This window comes from Ochotona curzoniae, unplaced genomic scaffold (assembly GCF_017591425.1).
Source record: "Ochotona curzoniae isolate NIBS_2020 unplaced genomic scaffold, NIBS_Ocur_1.0 scaffold_4953, whole genome shotgun sequence".
Lineage (NCBI taxonomy): Eukaryota > Metazoa > Chordata > Mammalia > Lagomorpha > Ochotonidae > Ochotona > Ochotona curzoniae.
In genome coordinates, this window is record NW_024467127.1 from 4,344,354 (window position 1) to 4,364,367 (window position 20,014).

General features: G+C 54.6%; 1 protein-coding gene across 1 annotated transcript; it reads right to left on the reverse strand.

Moving 5' to 3' along the window:
- Window positions 1–1,385: 1,385 nt before the first annotated feature.
- On the reverse strand, window positions 1,386–15,153 carry LOC121150360 (cytochrome P450 27C1). Its single transcript, XM_040971207.1, has 9 exons — window positions 14,929–15,153; window positions 11,188–11,378; window positions 9,911–10,110; window positions 9,497–9,706; window positions 7,942–8,105; window positions 3,427–3,593; window positions 2,842–2,920; window positions 2,315–2,518; window positions 1,386–1,502 (listed from the first exon to the last, which is right to left on the reverse strand). The coding sequence occupies exons 1-9, from the start codon at window positions 15,151–15,153 to the stop codon at window positions 1,386–1,388; spliced, it is 1,557 nt and encodes a 518-aa protein (XP_040827141.1).
- Window positions 15,154–20,014: the final 4,861 nt, after the last annotated feature.

Consider the following 20,014-nt stretch of genomic DNA (forward strand, 5'->3'; position numbering starts at 1 on the left):
GATATTCTTGTTTTCCATTTGAAAAGCAAGGTTACAGAGAGATCTTCCATTTGCCGGTTCACTCCCCAGACGACCACAACAGCCATCACTGGGGCAGGCCAAGCCGAGAGCCAGGCCTGGGTGACATGGTCTCCCACACGGGCGGCAGGAGCCCAAGCACTGGGGCCATTCCATGTTGCTTTCCCCTGGCGCGTTGGCAGCGAGCTGGATTGGAGCAAAGCAGCCAGGACAAGACCCAGCACCCAAAGGGGGTGCCAGCCTCACAGGCAGTGTGGTTTCATCCTCCATGCCACAACACCAGCCTCTGTAATTTCATCTTTGATTTTACAGAATCCATTGTGCTGCAGGTTAACCAAAACGGTGTCTGACATGGATGTTATTTCTATTCTACTGAAGGGCCATTTTGCAGAATGACTTCCGAAAGGAAGAAGAAAGCTGTGTGGGTAGCGAAGCAACGAGTGGCCAAGAATTAGGTAAAATCAATCATGAGACTGGGAGTGAGATGTTGGGGGTATGACAGCCAGCAGAGAACGGGACAGAATCCCAGTCTCCTTCTTAGTGACCAATAGGTAACATGGAAAGCAGCAGAACTGACCATGACTGCACCTGCCTGACAGCCACTCCTCCCCTCCCTGCCTCACAAGTACTAGCAGGTGCAGCTCGCTTCCAATTTGGATGCTGACTGTAGCGGCAGAAGACACAAACTCTACTCTAGCCATGACCTGCGTGGTTTGTAATCTACTTTTCCTTGAGAGAAAATTGTCTTCCACGGTGCGTGCTTCGGGCCTTTCTGTCCACAAAGCCTTACAGAGTTGTACTTTCCGTTCTTAGACCTCTCCCTGCATTGCGGTTGGATTCCTAAAGCTGGTGCTGCTTCGTTTCAGCAAGAGTCTGATGTTGCTGTTGATGGTGTTTCAAATCAGCAGCAACACCCCGCTGGCCCTGGGAGCTGCCATGAGAAACACAGGCAATGGTTTAGAGAGAAAAAGGAGGACGTTAGCCCTTCTTGCCTGGGACTGGGATCTCAAATTGCTGCTTCAGATAAAACGCCATCTCTTGCAGATGGTGGTACCCAGAGGCCTTCTCCCAGTTCGGATCAGAAGCAAACGGAAGTTGCTTGCAATCATTGTCTCCAACCACCTCTCGCACAGACATGCAGATTCCACCAGGCATCAACTGTTGAGCGCAGCACAGCCTCTGACACACGAAAACAGGGCCAGCTGTCCTCCAAGGACAACTTCGGGAGCTTTCAAGGCAAACGGGCCACCTTCCTTCCCAGACAGCACGGCGATGACGGGGTGGCCCCTCCGTGGGGCTTGTGGGAGCACATCCTGGGTGTGGGGCTAGCTGGCTCTGTTCCCTCAGCCCAGGCAACGGATCCCAGGTCATTTCCTGTTGACAAAACGCACGTGGATGGGCTCCCCTGGTGCCAACAGCCCGTGCGTCTTGGCGTGAACAGCTGTGGTGCGAGGCGATGTTTTGATCTCAAAGTGCTGAAGCAGCTGAGCACAGAAAGACGGGGAGAGAGAGAGAAGGATTCAGTGTTGGGACGGCAGGGCGTTCGCAGGGCTCCCCGCCGCAGCAGCAGCTGTAGCCACAGGAACACACACGGCCAGTGTGGAAGCCCCTGCAGAGCCCGCCCCTGTGACACAGCTCTGGGTCCTTGCAGGAAAACAGGTTTCATTCACCATTTCCATTGGCTAGCTCAAGGGTGCACCCTTATGGCCCAGCACGTTAAACTGCATGCCACCTGGGGTGCCTTACGGAGTCCTGCGGCGCTGCTTCTGACCTGGCTCCCCGCTCAGGAGAGCAGATGGCTGCTCACCCACGTGGGAGCCCCAGAGAGAGCTGCTGGCTTCAGCCTGACCCAGGCCTGACTGCTGCGGCCCTTTGGGGTGTGAAGCAGTGGACGGATGGGAGATTAACAGCTGTGTGTGTGTCTGTCTGTCTCACTCCCTTTTCTCTGTCATTCTGCCTTCCAAATAAATACATAAATACATTGTTTTAAAATAGATCTAAGCTAGCATTTAGGTAATCACTGCATGCTTCCCTCTGGTTTGGCCTCTCTCTGGCATTTCCCATGTGAGGGCAGCAGACCCTGGGGTCCCCTCCCACCCCAAGTCTTCAGGCCCCAGCTTCTCCACCCTCTGGCCACAAAATGCCAGGAGGAGAAAAACAGGCCACGTGACCCTGGCGTTGCCAAAGCCAGGGATGGCATCTTAACAAAACCAAGGGGATCTCAGGCAGAGCTGAGCCTTTCCTAAAACTCTTGGTGCCGAGCCCCTGACAGCCACCCCACAGCCACATGCCCTACCTGGATCATGAGCAGGTGGATCTCCAGCTCGGCGATCCTCCGCCCGATGCAGCTGCGGACGCCATAACCGAAGGGGATGGACCCGAAGTTGTCCACTCTGCCCAGGCCGCCCTCCCGCAGCCAGCGCTCCGGACGGAACTCCCGGGCCCGCGGGAAGTTTTCCTCCTCATAGGACGTGGCATAGTGGCAGAGGGCCAGCTGTGTCTGAGGGGGCCAGCGGACCACAGGGAAGGGGAGAGACGGGCTGGCAGGAGACCGCACACCGAGGCCACAGCCCCAGCCGGCATCGCTCCTTCAGCACATGGCCATTGGAAGGCCCAGGACACAGCTCGACACCCCACCCCAGATGTCACAGCAGCTACCAAGAAGGGGGCTTGTATCCCTCAGACCCTCCACGCAGGTAAGTCACCAGGAACAACCCCCAGGGACCTCCACTCAGGAACAAGGACTTGACCAAGGCCCCTGCAGAGCCCTGACTTGGTCGCTCTGGACCCGCCCAGCCCCACCCTCAGGACCACCACACTCACGCCTTTGGGAATCAGATACCCGCCAATCACCAGATCTTCTTGGGTCACCCGGCCATTTCCCGGTAGCACCGGAAACAGTCTATAGAGTGGGGGACGACAGGGACAGGAACACAGCTGTGATTTTAGAGAAAAAAGAATCTCAAAGATCACGGCTGAGTTCCTGATGTTAATATCGTACCGCAAGGGCAGCAGCCAGAGCTTATACCACACGCCAGCTGCGCACGCGCTGTCACAAGATGAGCTGTCATTTGTAATTCCACCCACCCCATTCCCATCCCACCTGCTCCACTTCTGATCCAGCTCCCTGCTAGTGTACCTGGGAAATCAACAGAGGATGGTCCAAGTGCCTGGGTTCCTACCAGGCATGTGGGAGACCCGGATGGAGCTCCAGGCTCCTGGCCTCGGCATGACCCAGGCCCAGCCACTACAGCTACTTGAGAAAACCAGTGGATGGAAGACTTCTTTCTCCCTGTCTCTCCCCCTCTCTGCAACCCAGCTTTTTAAACAAATAAGATAAACCTTCCTTTAAAAATCAGAGAATTAGAGACGGAAGGGACAGTGTCCGGCGGCGCGAGCTCTGCTCACCTGAGGGTCTCCTTAAGCAGCGCCCTGACCAGCGGGACCTTGGGGACATCCGCGGCCGTCGGCACGTGCCTTTCTCCCAAGTTCCGGACGATCTGCTGGTACGTAGTCTGCTGCACCTCCGGGTGCCTCGCCAGCAGGTACACCGCCCAAGACAGGGTGAAGGACGTCTGGCAAGACAAAGCAGCAGGCACGGGAGTGGGCTGAGTGCCATGGGGGGGAGGCACCCCCAGCCGGCAGTATCAGGGGTAAACCCACACAGGTGCAGAGCCGGAGAAGCCCCAGGATTCTGTGTGCCAGGAAAAGGCTGCAGAGCCTAAAGGGATGTCACACCAACTCCTGCTTGCTTTGGGAAGAAACTTTCTGAATCACTTCCAGGGAGCCGGCAAGATACAGAGGACAATGACAGTAGCACGTGGCAGCTCATGGGACAGCCTTTGCAGGGGTCACGTGAGGCTGCCCCCAGGGCCCTAGATTCCTGTAACCACCCAGCATGCCCCCATGCCCTGGCCACACTAATCCAAAAATCTGGGAGTGGCTGCGGATTAGCGGTCTGTCCAGTTTCTGGGTATTTACCAAGTGAAGTCAGTGGCCCAGCAGCTCATTGCAGCAAACCAGTGTCTACTTGCAAGGAGAGAAAACAAAGAGAGACAGACTGCTTCAATCACTGGTTCACTCCCCAAATGCCCACGATAGCTGGCGTTGTGCCAGGTCAAAGCCAGGAGCTGGAAGCTCCACCTAGGTCTTCCGCATGGGCAGTGGGGACCAAAGACTTGAGCGACGGCCTGCTTTCTCCCGGGGTCAGGTGCTAGGAGGTGGGATGTGGGACATCCAAGCGGCCCCTTGGCTACTATGCCAAGTAAGTACCCTAGCAGAATCACTTCTCTACACCACTTCTCACTGAAGGATGACATTTCCATCACTGAAGGTAAGCCCACCTTGTCCTTCCAGAACCCCAGATTTCCATAGGGAGCAGTCTCTTCTGAAACATATAACATAGGAGGAGTCCTCAGACTGTTCATAAGGCATATCTGTTAGGAAGAAACTTCGCATTCCAACAATGTTGGAGCCACGACAGGGAGCAGCATTGTGGCACAGCTGATTAAATGGCCACCTGAAACACTGGCATCCTATATTGCAGTACTGGTCCAGACCCCACCTACTCTCCCTGTAGCAGAAGATGGACAAAGCACTCGGGCCCGTGCCATCTAAGTGGGAGCCAGGATGGAGTTCTGGGCTGCTGACTTCAGCCTGGCCAAGATCTGACTGTTGGCACCATCCGGGGAGCAAAGCAGCAGGTGGAAGATCTCTCACGGTCATTCTGCTTTGCAAAGTGTTACATAAATCTTGTCTTAAAAAAAAAAGGCTCTTTGCACCACAAGGAAGTTTCCCTTTGATTCCAAAATGTGCGCACTCTTCTTTATAAAGAGACGGTGTGGCTGGTTCCTATCTGGGGAACGCAAGGCTCCTGTACGGCTCACACTCATGTGAACCACCAACATGGGTCAGCCACGTGCTTGCCCCGCTGTTGGATGCCACTTCGTGAATAATAAGTTTCACTGTCATTTTGCTGGTTCAAAGAAGCGGATGCAAAGCACCCAGTCTACAGTTCCATTTATCACAGGGTTTTTTTTTTTCTTAAGATTTATTTATTCTTATTGGAAATGCAGATTTACAGAGAGAAAGATTTTCCATCTGCTGGTTCACTCCCCAAAAAGCCACAACAGCCGGAGCTGAGTCGATCCAAAGCCAGGAGCTTCTGCTGGGTCTCCATGCTGATGCAGAGTCCCAAGGCTCTTGGCCGTGATCCACTGCTACAACAGGCCACAAGCAGGGAGCTGGATGGGAAGCGGAGACTCGAACCAGTGCCCGCATGGGGTCCTGACACTTGGAGATAGAGGGCTAGTCAACTGAGCCACCGTGCCGGACCCATACACCAATGTTGTGGAAGTTTCAGTAATGACCACATCCATCAATCGTCTGTATTAAATTGCCTAGCTCAACCGAAAGTAGTTTTTTTGCATATGTTAGACTGCCATAAAGTTTATTTTATTTTATTTTTCGATGGACTGTGGTGCTGTAACAATTTTGTCTCGCTGTTCAGGTCCTTTTCAACTCCACCTCGTTGCGATGCTCCTAGTCACCAGCAGGGGGCAGGACGCCCGCGTGACACCACGGCTGGGAAGACCATTCCAGGCTGGTCCATTGCTTCAAGCAAATTCACACCTCTCCACATTCACGTGGCTAATTAGGATTTCCATTGACAGCACTATTTAGTTTGTTCTTAACCTATGTTTTATGTTTGATTGTTGTAAAGATCCATAAGAAAGAGGAGTTTATCATGTTGTTTTTTGCCTTTTCGTGTTTACATGACTTAATATATATGAAATGTGAAATTATATATATATGTGTGTGTGTGTATATATATATATATATATATATATATATATATATATATGAAATTTGGATGGAGCTTCTGGCTCCTGGCTTCATCCTGGCCCAACCACAGTCATTGCTGTCATTTGGGAAGTGAGCTACTGAACGGAAGATATTCTCTCTCTCCATCTCTCTGTCATTCAAAGAAAATAAATAACCTTTTTCTTAAACAGGTGTGTACTCCATTTAAAGCCAGGAAGCCCTGGCATCAAAAAAAATTTGGAGTTCTCACACATGAATACTGAGATCTCTCTCCTGCTAAGTGAAGCTGTGAGCCCCACCCCGGGGAAAGCCGCCCATGCAGGGGAGCAGGAGACCCCTGCCGTCCGTCCACACCCCTGCCGTCCGTCCACACCCCTGCTGTCCGTCCGCACCCCTGCCGTCCGTCCGCACCCCTGCCGTCCGTCAGCACCCAGCCGTCCATCCACACCCCTTCCGTCCATCCACAACCTGCTGTCCATCCACACCCAGCCGTCCATCCACACCCCTGCCGTCCATCCACACCCCTGCCGTCCGTCCATCCACACCCTGCTGTCCAACCACACCCCTGCCGTCCATCCACACCCAGCCGTCCATCCATCCACACCCCTTCCGTCCATCCACAACCTGCCGTCCATCCACACCCCTGCCGTCCGTCCACACCCTGCTGTCCAACCACACCCCTGCCGTCCATCCACACCCCTGCCGTCCGTCCACACCCTGCCGTCCATCCACACCCCTGCCGTCCACCCACACCCCTGCCGTCCATCCACACCCTGCCGTCCACCCACACCCCTGCCGTCCACCCACACCCCTGCCGTCCGTCCACACCCTGCCGTCCAACCACACCCCTGCCGTCCGTCCACACCCCTGCCGTCCATCCACACCCCTGCCGTCCAACCACACCCCTGCCATCCATCTGTCTGCACCCTGCTGCTCATCCACATCCCTGCGTCCATCCACACCCCTGCCGTCCAACCACACCCCTGCCATCCATCCACACCCTGCCGTCCAACCACCCCTGCCGTCCAACTACACCCCTGCCGTCCAACCACACCCCTGCCGTCCATCTGTCTGCACCCTGCCGTCCATCCACACCCTGCCATCTATCATCCATGCCTGGCCATCCATCCGCACCCCTGCCGTCTGTCCACACCCTGCCATCTGTCCGCACCCCTGCCATCTGTCCATCCACACCCCTGCCGTCCGTCTGCACTCTTGCCTTCCAGGCCACTCCACCCAACACTTGCCCAGGTCCCTGCACAAGGTCGACGCAGCTGATGTCCCTTTCAGCATTTGTAGAGAGCACCAGCCTGTTCCAGCCTGCCCCTCCACTTCCTCCCAGAAAATATAACCCGCTGTGCACCCACACCACACACATACTCAGGGGTGACGGAATGCATCATCTGGCATGGGTTTTTGGAAGGAACTTAGCTGTGCAGCCCCCTTGGCCCACAGCACTGCACCTCCAACCAGGTGATAGCAGGTGGCCAAGCCCCTGCCTCCACCCGCTGTGTCCACCAGTCAATCGCAAACACGCACACAGGTGTGAAGGGGCCAAGCCACGTGCTTCCCTGGAGGAAACACAAGGCAGTCGCTTTTGGGGTCCAGGCCACACAGCACACACAGTCCTCCAGTGCGCATGCGGCCATCCCGAGGTCCTTTACAACTCCCAAGATAGTGTAAGTACCAGTTCAGCAATAACAAGAAGGAGAAGATCTGTACACAGCCAGGCGTCAGCACGGTAACGTGGCAAGCTAAGCCTCCACGTGCAGTGCCAGCATCCCACGGAGCACCAGTTTGTGTCCTGGTTGCTCCACTTCCAATCTAGCGCCTTGCTTATGAACTGGGAAAGCAGGGAAGGATGGTCCAAGTGGGAGATGCAGAAGCTCCAGGCTCCTGGCCAAGCCCCGGCTGCTTTGGCCATTTCAGGGAGTGAACCAGTATGTGGGAAGAGATCTTTCTCTCTCTCCCTTGCTCCCTCTCTCTCTCTCTCTGTGACTCTGTCTGTCTTTCAAATAAATAAACAGTAAGCCAAAAGTAGCCGACAGCCCCCATGGGGGTGGGAGGATGGGAGCCCTTTCCCCTCCGCCCCTGACTCACCGTATCGACACCGGCCAGCAGCATCTCGGTCACATTGGCATAGATCTCCTCCAGCGTCAGCGCCTGGCTGAGGACCAGGTAGGTGAGGAGGCCCCCTCGCACCTGCTCGCCCCGCTCCGCCTGGCACTGGATGCTCCTCAGCTTCCTGTCGACGTGGATCTGGCCTGGCGGAGAGACGTGTGAGTGGAGAACCACGTTGTCACTCTCGAGTCCCTCTCTGTCCTTCCAGGGAGTGGACCGAGACACAGCCAGCGGAAGAGTCCAAGGAAACCCAGATGGATGGCTGCTGCACTTGACCTTCACACACAGACATGTTCATGTCATGTGATGAAAAATTAAATTCCTCCAGCTCAATGGCATAACTGGCTACTCCTCCCCGCTTCAAGTGCTGGTATCCCATATAAGCCAGTGGCTCCATTTCCCATCTAACTCCCCGCTTGTGGCCTGGGAAAGCAGCAGAGGACAGCCCAAAGTTGTGGCACCCTGCATCTGTGTGGGAGACACGGAAGCTCCTGGCTCCTGACTTCAGATCAGCTCAACTCTGGCCATTGAGGCCATTTGGGGAGAGAGCCAGCGGATGGAAGATCTCTCTGTCTCTCCTGTCTATAAATCTGCCTTTCCAATAAAAATAAATTGATCTTTTAAAAATAAATAAATGAATAGATCTCTTTTTTAAGGTAAAGTCAAGCTAAGCATATCTCCCTTCTTAGAAATCCTTGGTAAGATATTTGCAGATGTTGCCTTAACTAACCCAATAACCAAAACCAGTATTTCTATCATGCGGGTAACAAGTGAACACTCTGTATTTTTTTTCCGCCACAAAGTTTCCAGAAAAGAAAACTGAATCAAGAAGAAAGGAGGCTAGTGCTATGGCACAACAAGTTAAGCTGCCGCTTTTGATGCCAGCATTCCAAACAGGTCCCAACTCCTCTATTTCCACTCTAGCTCCCTGCCAATGGCCTGAAAAAATGTGGCAAAGATAGTCCAAGTGCTTGGGGCCCCTTCCACCCACATGGGAGACTTGAAGAAACCCTTGGCCCCTGGGTGCCGGCCTGGCTCAGGCCTGGGCACTGCAGCCACTTGAGGAGTGAGCCAGCACTGTGGCTCACGTACCTCCTGTGACGCTGGTATCCTATGCATGTGCCAGTTTGTCTTCTGGCTGTCCCACTTTTCCAATCCAGCTCCCTGTTAATGGCTTAGGAAAAACTGGGAAGATGGCCCAAGTGCTGGGGCAACTGCCCACGTGGGGGAGACCTGGATGGAGCACCCGGCTTTGACATGGCCCAGGCCAACCCAGTTGCAGCCATCTGGGGACTGAACCAGTGAATGCAAGATATCTCTCTGTAATTCTACCTTTCAAATAAAAAAAAAATGAAAAATCAGAAACATCATTTGTTGTCACAGATCACGAGCTTTTGGCCAGTCTGAGAAACACATCAGAAAACTATGAGAGCACCAGGCAGCGGGGTCCCTGGGAGCGCAGAAGGGGACGCATGGGAGTTGGAGGCGGTGCACACAGGGCGCGGGGCGGGGCGTGCCTTCGGCCATCTCTTACTGAATTTGAAGAGTCCATCCCAGGACCTGCAGAACTCCTGCCAGGGCTTGGGCACGAGGGGCCGGAGCCAGCGGGGGATGGCACCCGCATACATGGAGGTCTTGAACATGCTGAACATGAGTTCTAGCGCCTGGATGTACTCCACCGTTGTCTGCGGGACCTGGCTCTCCAGGCAGCCCAGCCGGCTCTCGAAGAGGATGGTGGCCACGCCTGGGCAGGAAAGAGAGGTGAGGACCCCGGCTTCACTTACAGTTGCCAGTAGCAACAGGCTGCACCTCGCTGGAACTCTCAAGGCTATCACCACGGCCATTCTCTGCAGCCTGGCCTGCAGGGCAGCCAGCACTGGCCACTCGGGAAGCAAAATCCCCGACAGGGCCCTGTCCGCCCCTCCGCACACTTGCGACTCCACCTCACCTTCCATGGAGTACCGGAAGAAAAGCTCATTAACATTGGCTACGGTTTCCCCATCGTCCGCCTGGCTCCTGAGCGCGTAGATCCTCTGGATTAAGTCAGCAATCACGTGGTTGACTTCTCCAGAGAACACAGCCACGTCTTTAGGCTTCAGGATTCTCTGTCTCAATACTCTCCTCATCTTGAGCCACTGCTCGCCTTCCCTGGAGGAACAAGGGGAGTCCCAAGTGATCTGAGACACCTCAGAAAGATCTGCCATCTTCCTAATCTAAATGCTGGACTCAGAACCCTAACCAAGAAAAGAGAGAAGACAGAACAGGTCAACCAACCATCTCAGCTAGGATGGACTATGTCAATCAGTGGATTTTTCAAAGACCTCATAGTGCTTGGAGAGGCAAGATTGACAGCCATTCATAACTGCTGCAATATCAAAACCACTTGAGCAAGAACCTCAGAGCATGCCCTACATCCGGGACCTGGGGAGGGTGGGAAATTGGGTGGGCCTTCTCCCTTAATACCCCCCTTTAAACATGAAGGTAACAATATGGAAAACATACTAGTATTATCCACTTTCCTGTAGCCCTTGAACCTTCTTACCCTAATTAACTATGTAAAGAATGTCAAAATAAAATTTTATTTAAAAAAAAAAAGAAAAAAGAAAGAAAGATCTCCCAGCTGCAAGAAGGAACGGGATCCACATTCCAGACGGAACCAAAGAGAGGAAGGACCCTCGCTTGGGCAGACGGATTCCTGTATGGAATGCTGGAAGCTGGAGATCTTAAGCCGTGACCCTGGGGTGCATTCTCTATGTGGGGCAGGGTTGTGGGTGGGGAATCATAGTCACTAAAGGCAGTAAGATTCTCCTTGGATGCACTTGAACCGACATTACAATAAATGCACAGGCCAGCTGGTTGCCAATGGAACCCTAAACTGCAGGGCACCGGGCCAGAGCCCCTGCAGCCACACCAAAATCTCCTCCCCAGCCTGGCAACTGGCCCACAGCCTCCCAGGACACTCAGAGGTGTCAGGGAGCCTGTTCAAGTCCAGCCTGCGGAGAGTCGGGAGGTCACCACACAGGCATCAAGCACCTGTGTTCCCAGGCCCTCACCTGCCCCAAGCAGGCTTCTCCAGCTACAAGCACTGCTCTCAAAGAGCACCTGCTCCTCGCTCGGCCAGTGGGACCCTGACAGCCTGATGAGGCTGCTGCTTTCAGGGAGCCACACCGAGGGGCCACTTGGCACCGCGACACACACATTGCTCCCCAAACCCCGCGTACTCACGCTGAGATGAGCCCGGTGGCTCTGCCCCGCAGGTCTCGGTATTCCTGCCAGGACTCCATGTTGGCTCTCTGGGGCGCCATCCCCTCCGCCCGCAGCACCTGAGCCACCATGTCTCGGTCTGCAACAGATACTACAAACTGAGGACCAAAGTGAGACTTGAAGATTTTTCCATATTCCCATGTGTGCTGCTGCTGCAATGTCATGGAGAAAGCGAAAAAGGAAAAAGACACAGAGGTGACACACCTTGAACTTGACTGGTCCCAGGTCGGGGAGGAGCAGAAATGGGGAGGGGCGGGTGGGGTGGGGCAGAGAGCGGGGAGCCTGACTTTGCATGGGGTCCATTGGCATGACGTTGGGATCAGTGTAAGGTCTTAAGACATGACACCAAAAGCATAGGAACAAAAGAATAGCTCATCAGACGCCTTCAAATTTTAAAACTTTTGTGCTTTCAACAACTCTCTTGAGAAAGTGAAAAAGCTATCTCCCCGGGAAGAGAGAAAACATTTGCGAAGCATGAATCCGTTAAGAGACTGGTATCCAAGATGTACAAGACAATCCTTGCGATTCAATACTAGAAAAGCAAGTAAGCCAGCTAACAACTGAACATTTCTCTCAACATGACGTCCGAGTGCACAAATCAGACAGACGACTCAGCAGCTCCACACCCACTAGGAGGGTCGTGATCCAAAGAGCGCCAAGAAGTGATGACCAGGACACCCTGGCGGAATCTCCACACAGCCTGAGCTCCCAGTGCCACACCTGCCTCACACAAAAACCTGCACACAGAAGTTCCCAGCAACATCGTTCTTACAGCCCGCAGTGCAGCCAAGCACACATCAGCTGAGGGGTAGAGAGGCAAAATGTGGCAGATCCACACACTGTGTATCATTCATATCCACAAAGAAAGTAGGTACTTGCATAAGCCAAACTTCGATAACATTATAGCAAGTGAAAGGAAGCAGCCACAATAAGCCACTCTTACAGAGACAAAAAAAAAATAAATAGTTGCTTGTCAGGGAATAGAGAAGCTGGGGGACAAAGCTTCCCAGCTAAAAGGTACAACTGATGGAATTAAGATGCCTTAAAACTGCTTGATTCTACACTTCAAATGAGTAAGCTGAGCAGTAAGTGAATGATATCTCAATGACACTGTACAAAGCAAGAAACCACAATAAATGTAAATGGATTAAAAAAACAAGGTGAAGGGATGAACAACTCCAACACAGCTTAGACATGACTCAGAAAAACAATGAGGGCTCTTCCTGGCACCTGCTGATCTTTCTTACTAGGATTCTGATTGGCATCTGCCAATTGTTCGCACTCCAACTCAGTCAGCAAACTGGCAGGCCAGAGAAATTGCTGCCTCTTCACTCTTCCACCCTAGGTGGAAGCTGGACCTGGATCAAATCCACCTGCCCATCAGGTGAAAACATTCAGATTCTACTGGAATGAGCCAGTCTCCAGGGGTCACTTCTGTCCAGTGAATGAGTGACCTCAAAGAGGTCAGATCTCTGAAGGAAACCACTAAAATGGTGACCAGAAAATGAGTCACTTCTCAGATAAGTCTTGCTACTGAAGGAGCTGACCAGCATAAGAAGCTGGTGGTGGACATCACACGGAGGGCCCACAGCATCTCCTGGGGGTGGACACAGTGCAGTGTGGTCACCCACGGCTTTCAAAGCTGGCTTAGACACACGATTCACACAGATAATGGAACTGGAGTACCAGCCCATCACTTACTGGCTGGGTGACCTGCAAAATGGAGAGATAACATCTCCCAGAACAGGGACTCACAACTGTGCTCCATTACTGATTTCCACACCCTCACAGCCCTAATCTTCTGAGATAACCCTCATCCTCACCCCAGCCATCCAGGAGACGAGGCAGCTGAGGCCCACAGAAGTGACCAGCCCAGTCTCCACATGTAACTGCAGTGTGTGAGCCACCTGCACTCACCCATGGCCCACTAACACGGTGTGCAGGAACCCTGTTCATGTCCACTCTGCCACTGAGACCACAAGGAAGTCACCCAGCTAACATTTTAGGTCTCTACCATAAACTGAAAAAAATGAGTGCTATGATTACAGGGCAAGCCAAGCCAGAGAATTACAGACTGGGTGCCCCTCATCCAAAAGGCTTGAGATCAGAACCTGGATTTTTTTTTTAATATCTGCACGTACTGGTCCCGGCGTGATGGCGCAGTGGTTAAAGTCCTCACCTTGCATGCACCAGGATCCCATATGGGAGCCGGTTCTAATCCCAGCAGCCCCGCTTCCCATCCAGCTCCCTGCTTGTGGCCCGGGAAAGCAGTCAAGGACGGCCCAAAGCCTTGGGACCCTGCACCCGTGTGGGAGACCCGGAAGAGGCTGCTGGGTTCGGATTGGCTCAGCTCCAGCTGTTGCAGCCACCTGGGGAGTGAATCATCGGATGGAAGATCTTCCTCTCTGTCTCTCCTCTCTGTATATCCGCCTTTCCAATAAAAATAAAATAAATCTTTAAACAAAAAAGTATCTGCACGTACGTAAAGAGCTTCTTTGAGGAAGACACTCAGCTCTGGGCTGAGACTGACTAGCTCCTATCTCTGCCTTACCCAACAGCCTGCAAGGAAGTTTCTACATGTTTACTGAGCTTGCATTTCCACCACGATCCGTCCTATGAGGCCAGGTGTAGAATTTTCCACTTGTGGCATCATGTCGGTACTCAAAATCAGTTCAATTTCCGGATTGCAGGTTTCTGGTTTAGGCCTGGTCAATCTGTCATGCCTTCCCCGTAACTATGCCTCACCCAGAGAGCAGAGGGAGGGAGTCTCACTGGAGACCATATCCACCCCAGGGTGCTGGGATAGGCCACGGGGACCACATGCCCCCTGGGCACCTCGTTGACAGTGCCACACAGTGCTGCCTGGGAGGGCTCCAACAGAGCTGTCCCAAGACTAGAGGAAAAGTGAGCCCACAAAAAGGAAGCAGCTGGGGTCCTGGGTGCCAGGTAAAGCACCCCGCGAGTAAGCCCCAGGCCATGGGTGTGGCCGGGACAAGTCTGAGCACCCAGCACCCCGGGAGCGTTGGTTCAGAACACTGATTGAAGGCGAACCAGACGGAAAGAAGACACGGAGTGGAGCTGAGATCGGGCCTTGACTGCAGTCTGCCTGGCCAGGGAACTGTGTCCACAGACCCTGAGTCTGCAGCGCAAGAAGCAGATGCAAGATGAAGTTCCGTTCTGAGGAATGGATAACGGGGGACTCACCAACAAGCATGCTAATAAAGCAGGCTTCACCTTCTCTGGGACCTTAGGGTGGCATCCCAGGAGGGCAGGCAGGTCGGGGTGGGAGGGCAGATGGGGAGATGGGGAGTAATGACCCGCGGGGGGCTCCCAAGGGGATGAAGGCTGCTCCTGGTTAACTACTGGGAGCCAGGTCGCTGCTTCTCCAAGCTGGGCAGCAGTGGCCAGGCCCACGAAGGGTCTCCCACTGCCCAAGGTCTTTCTGGACCGCTGAGTTCTGCGCTTAGAGCAGAGTGAGTGATTGCACACGGGAGGGCCCCAAGCTGCTCCGCGGCCCCCGCGACGCCGGCGCCTCCAGGCCACCCTCCCTGCTTCTCCCATCGCAGACTGCACCCGAACGCCATGAGAAGACCCCTCCCCGGTGTCACGTCCCCGCTCCCCCAAGGGCCCCCCCCCCGACCTGGTCCCTCCTCTTCCTCCTCCTGCGCAGCCCACCCCCCGCACCCGGGCCCCCAGCGCTACCTGGATCTCGTGGATGCGGCTGAAGCCGTCCCGGCAGAAGAACTCCACCAGATTGGCGAGCGTGCGCGGCCCCGGCATGGCGGCGAGGCTGCGGGGCCCCTCGGGCCGCCCGGCTCCTTTGTCCCGGGCCCGCGCCCCCACCGGCGGCGGCCGAGCGCGCAGCAGCCCAGGCCGCCGGGGCACCGGCCGCACGCGGGCTCCGAGGATGGGCGCCAGCAGAGCCATGGGCGCGGGCGTGGCGGCGGCACTACCGCTGGGCGCTCATGCCGCCCGGCCCGGGAGAGAGACTCCCTCCACCCCCGGGGCTGGAGGAGAGCCCGCGCGCGCGGCTCGGCTGCCAGCGAAGGCGGCGGTTCGCTCTTGGAGCCGCGCGAGCGCCTGCGAGACCGCAAAGTTAGAAGTCCTCCCCACTTGCAACCGGCGCCAAAAACAACAAGACCAGACAAACCACGCGGAGTCGGCTGCGACTGGAAACTCCACTGCTTTCCCCGGGCACGGCCGCGGAAGGTGGGGGGAAGGCGGTGCGCCCCGCGGGCTTCGGCCCTGGGAGCAGTCCTTTGGCGGTAGCGAGTCGCACTGCTAGTTCCAGACCCCCAAAGGACAGGGCTCTGAGTGCAGCCCGCGAGGGTGCACCTCGATTTCCCAGAAGGGTGCGCGGAGTGGCCGCTGGCAGGCTCCGAGGGTGCTGCGCTGGAAGCGGGCCCGCCCGGGGTCCTCGAGCCGCTGGCCCCGGCGCCCAGAAGTGAGCACTGATGTGCGCGCAGGTGCGCAGAGAGAGGCGCACGTCCAGCTCCGGGCTGCTGCGCGGGAGGAAGCCGAGGAAGCCGCTGGGGATGGCAGCAGAAGGGAGACCGGCCGAGCGACTTCGAAAACCCAAACACTTCAAGATGTTCTGCAGTGGAAGACAAAGAAGAAAACAAAGAAAAAAAAATTACTTTATTCATTTGAAATACAGAAATCTTCCATCCTCTGGTTCACTCCCCAAGTGGCCTCCACAGCCAGAGCTAAGCCGATCTGAAAGCAGGAGCTTGGCGCCTGTCCTGGATCTTCCACTTGGGTCGCAGGGACCCAAGCAGGTTGGCCATCCTCTGCTGCTTTGCTAAGTGTATTAGCAGGGAACTCTTTGGAAGTGGGTCAGCCAGGCATAAAAACAGATCACCAATGAGATCAATTAAAGAGACTACAGGAAATAGTGGAAACAAGGAAAGAGTAGAAGAGGTGTGGCCTTGTGGCGTAGTGAACTGAGCAGGCCCTGCAGCCTGAGGGGCTGCGAGGTGGGGATGGAGCAAGTTCTCCTCTGCCAGGTGGCACGATGGCACGCTTGGCGGTGGCTCTCAGCGGTACTGGGACAAGGCCCAGCGCTTGCAAGGATTCCAGCAAGAGCTGAAGGGCCAGCTCCCAGCAGAGTCCTGGGCACACGAGGCCACCTTCTCCCCTCAGCTGGACCTCTAAGCCATGGCTGTGCCTGCGCTGGCCTGGGGGTCAGCCATGCGTTTCCCAGATGCCCTTGCTGCCCGAGGTCCTTGCCAACTCTGTGAGCTGGAGGTGCGGAACTGCCTGGTCTTAGCTGCTGGGGCACCCCTGAGGGTATGGCGTGCAGAAGTCTCTAGCTCTCCACAGCCTGGCATGCTGGACACTGGGCACCAGTGGAGACCCCAGTGCCAGCACAGGCAGCCTGACCTCCAGCACCCGGGCTCTGGCGATGCCGCCTCTTCCCGTTGTTCTCCAGGCCTGGGCCCGCAGCTACTTCCTGCAGGTGCTCACCTGGGGGGTATGATTGAGGTGTCACCTCCATGTCCACCTCGCTCGAACACCTGTGTGATGGATGCCGGAGTGATCCCCCTGGGCGAGAAGCGGGGAATGCGGGTTCTGTTTGCTGGGCCAGCCGAGACTGTGCCTCCCAGCGCCAGGATGAGGCTCCGGCTGCCACATTCGGAATGTTTCTCACACATTGCACACACTCACTGCTTCCTGCTCAGTGGGTCCGCTCAGCAAGAAGCAGCCAGCAGGATAGGCGTGGTGGCCTGTGGCTGTCAGGACTGAGTGCCCCCAGAGAGGACAGCCCGGAGGCCACACCGGGGCAGGTGCTTCACACTCAGAAATGCCTCCTTCCTCGCTGGATTCCCACTGACACGACAGCCACAACACCCCGAGTTCAAGCCCGAGCCACCATTCACTGCTTCCAAGGATCCATATGCGCCCTACCTCCTACCACAACTTCCTCCCTTCCTGAGCTTGCAAGGGGGAAAAAGAGTAGAGCTTCTAAAAAGATCTTGCATCTGCAGACTCCGAGAAGGGACCAGACTGTTTGGTGAATGACGCTACACAGACCAGCTGTGCGAATTCACTCATCCCGCACGTGCTGAGCAGAGGCCAAGCTGGGCACAGCAGTGAAGGTGCCACAGGGCTGCCCACGGACCCTGTCAGATGCCTGGGCTGGAGCCCTGGCTCCACCGCTCACTCCAGCTCCCGCTGAGGTGCCCCCAGGTGGGCAGCAGGAGCTGGCGCAAGTGCTGGAGTCCCTGCCGCCCATGTGGGAGGCGCAGATGAGTGCTGGGCTTCTGGCTTTGACCTAATCAATCCCTCTCTCTCTCCCCTTTTAACATGAAATGTTTTGAGAGCAGATGCTGTAATGAAGAGGGCTAAGCTGTCCTTTGGGACACTTACACACACACACACACCTGCCAAGTGCCTGGTCCCTGTAGCTTCTAGCAATGCATGCTGGGAAACAGCAGATGATGGCTCATGTACGAGGGGCCCTGTTGCCCACATGCAAAACCTGGATGCAGTTCTGGGCTCCTGGCTTCAGCCTGGCCCAGCCTGAGACACTGAGGCCGTCTGGGGAGGGAGCCAGCAGAGAGATCTCTTGCTGTAATTCTGCCTTTCAGACAGATAAATACATTTTTTAAAAATAAAATAAATCTTAAAAAAACAAGATGGGGCTGCACAGTGGCATAACAAGCTAATCTTCCACTTGCCATGCTGGGATCCCATATGGCTACCAGTTTGAGTCCTGGCTGCTGCACCTCCCATCCAGCTCCCTGCTTGTGGCCTGGGAAAGCAGCAGAGGATGGCCCAAAGCCTTGGGACCTTGCACTCATGTGGGAGGAAGAAGTTCCTGGCTCCTGGTCCATCTCTGGCTTGTAGCTGCCATTTTGGGAGTGAACCAGTGAATGGAAGATTCATTCTCTCTCTCAATATCTCTCTCTCTCTCTCTCTCCATTTCTCTCTAATTCTGCCTTCCAAGTAAAAATAAACACTTTAAAAAAAAAATAGGGTAACAGCATACAATGATTCATTCTGTTCCCCTCCCCTAAGCAAGAAACACAGAGGTGAGCCTCTGGTGCCAGGAGCCACGGCAGCACCAAACGTTTATACCCACCAGGACCCAAGCCAGGGCTCCAGATGTTGGCAGTGCCCATGGAAACACTGAGTTGCTTGTGTCCAGTACAGAAGGGAAATGGGTCACTGCCACATGAACTGAGTCAGCACCCTGTGTGACAGCCTCCAGCTGTTGGCGTCTCTACACCTTCCCAGAGCTGCAGCCCCACAGCTCACAGGGCAGTTTCCAGGACGCAGGACAAGAATGCACAGCCGTGAAGCAGGTAGCAAGGCTTCTCAGAGCACGCGAGGCTTCCAGTGGCTCACGGCACATGTTTGAGGGGCCAGCACTCAACACGCTAAGCCTCAGCCTGCTGAGTGCCAGCTGCCCATTTGGATTCCAGTTTGTGTCCCAGCTGCTCCACTTCCCATCCAGCTCCCTGCTTGTGGCCTGGGAAAGCAGTCGAGGATGGATCAAAGCCTTGGGACCCTGCACCCACATGAAAGACCTAGAAGAAGCTCCTGGCTCCTGGCTTTGGACTGGCTCAGCTGTGGCCATTACAGCCATTTGGGTAGCAAACCAGTGAATGGAAGATCTTTCTCTATGTCTCTCCTCTCTGTAAGTCTGTTTTTATCAATAATAATAAATAAATACTTAAATAAATAAATAAAAATAGGGCCTGGCATAATACCCTAGTGGCTAAATCCTCACTTTGCATATGCCTGGATCCCATATTGGTACCAGTTCATGTTCTGGCTGCTCCACTTCCCATCTAGCTCCCTGTTTGTGGCCTGGGAAGGTAAACAGAGGACAGTTTTGGGACCCTGCACCCATGTGGGAGACCCAGAAGAGGCTCCTACCTCCTGGTTTCAGATTTGCTTAGCTTTTGCCATTGTGGCCATTTGGGGGAGTAAACCAGTAGACAGAAGGTGTTTCTCTGTGTCTTTCCTTCTCTGTATAAATCTGCCTTTCCAATAAAAATAAATACATCTTTGTTTTTAAAAAAGTTTATGCACTTGTAAAAGAAACTTAAAGTCTGAATAGTTTTTGCATAATAGCATTTTCTCCTGGTTATCCAGAAGATACCTCCCTATCTATAAGGATTTCAAACATTTTGTAGAATAAACTTTTCTTATCCCATTTTCTACAGACCTCTGGAAGCACCCCCAGTCATAACACTCTTGGAATGGAAGAGGGTGAGCAGACCAGGTCAAAGAAGGGAAAGGCACCAGAACCTTCTGGGAAGCAGGGCTCTGATTCCTCTCCATCCCCCACCTGACAGCTGCTGGGGCTCCCACTCCACACCCCTGGCTGACTTCCTTGTCAGAAACGACCATGTGAAAACTAAAAGGGCTGATGGTGTCATCGTGTGATCTCTCCAGACCCGGCGACAAGGCAGATGAGGAAGAAAACGAAGAAGTGAGGCCACAGGACAGAGCTCAGAGGCCACGAGTCAACTTGGCTGTGCACGAGGTGGTGCTGGGTGAGCTGCCACTCGCACCCAATGGGTGTACCGCTGAGGCCAAGGCCTTAGGCACTGCTTTGTAGGTGCCAACAGAGCTGAAAACCTATCATTTCTTTTAACTTCTTGAAAAGTTGTATTTACTTCTGTATTTAAAGGACAGAGAGAGAGACACCTACTGTCCACTGGTTCACTCCCTAAGCATCTGCAATGGCCAGGGCTGGGCCAGTCCGAAGCCAGGAGACAGGAGTTTCTGCCAGGTCTCCCACGTGGGTGCAGGGGCCCAAGCACTTGGGCCATCC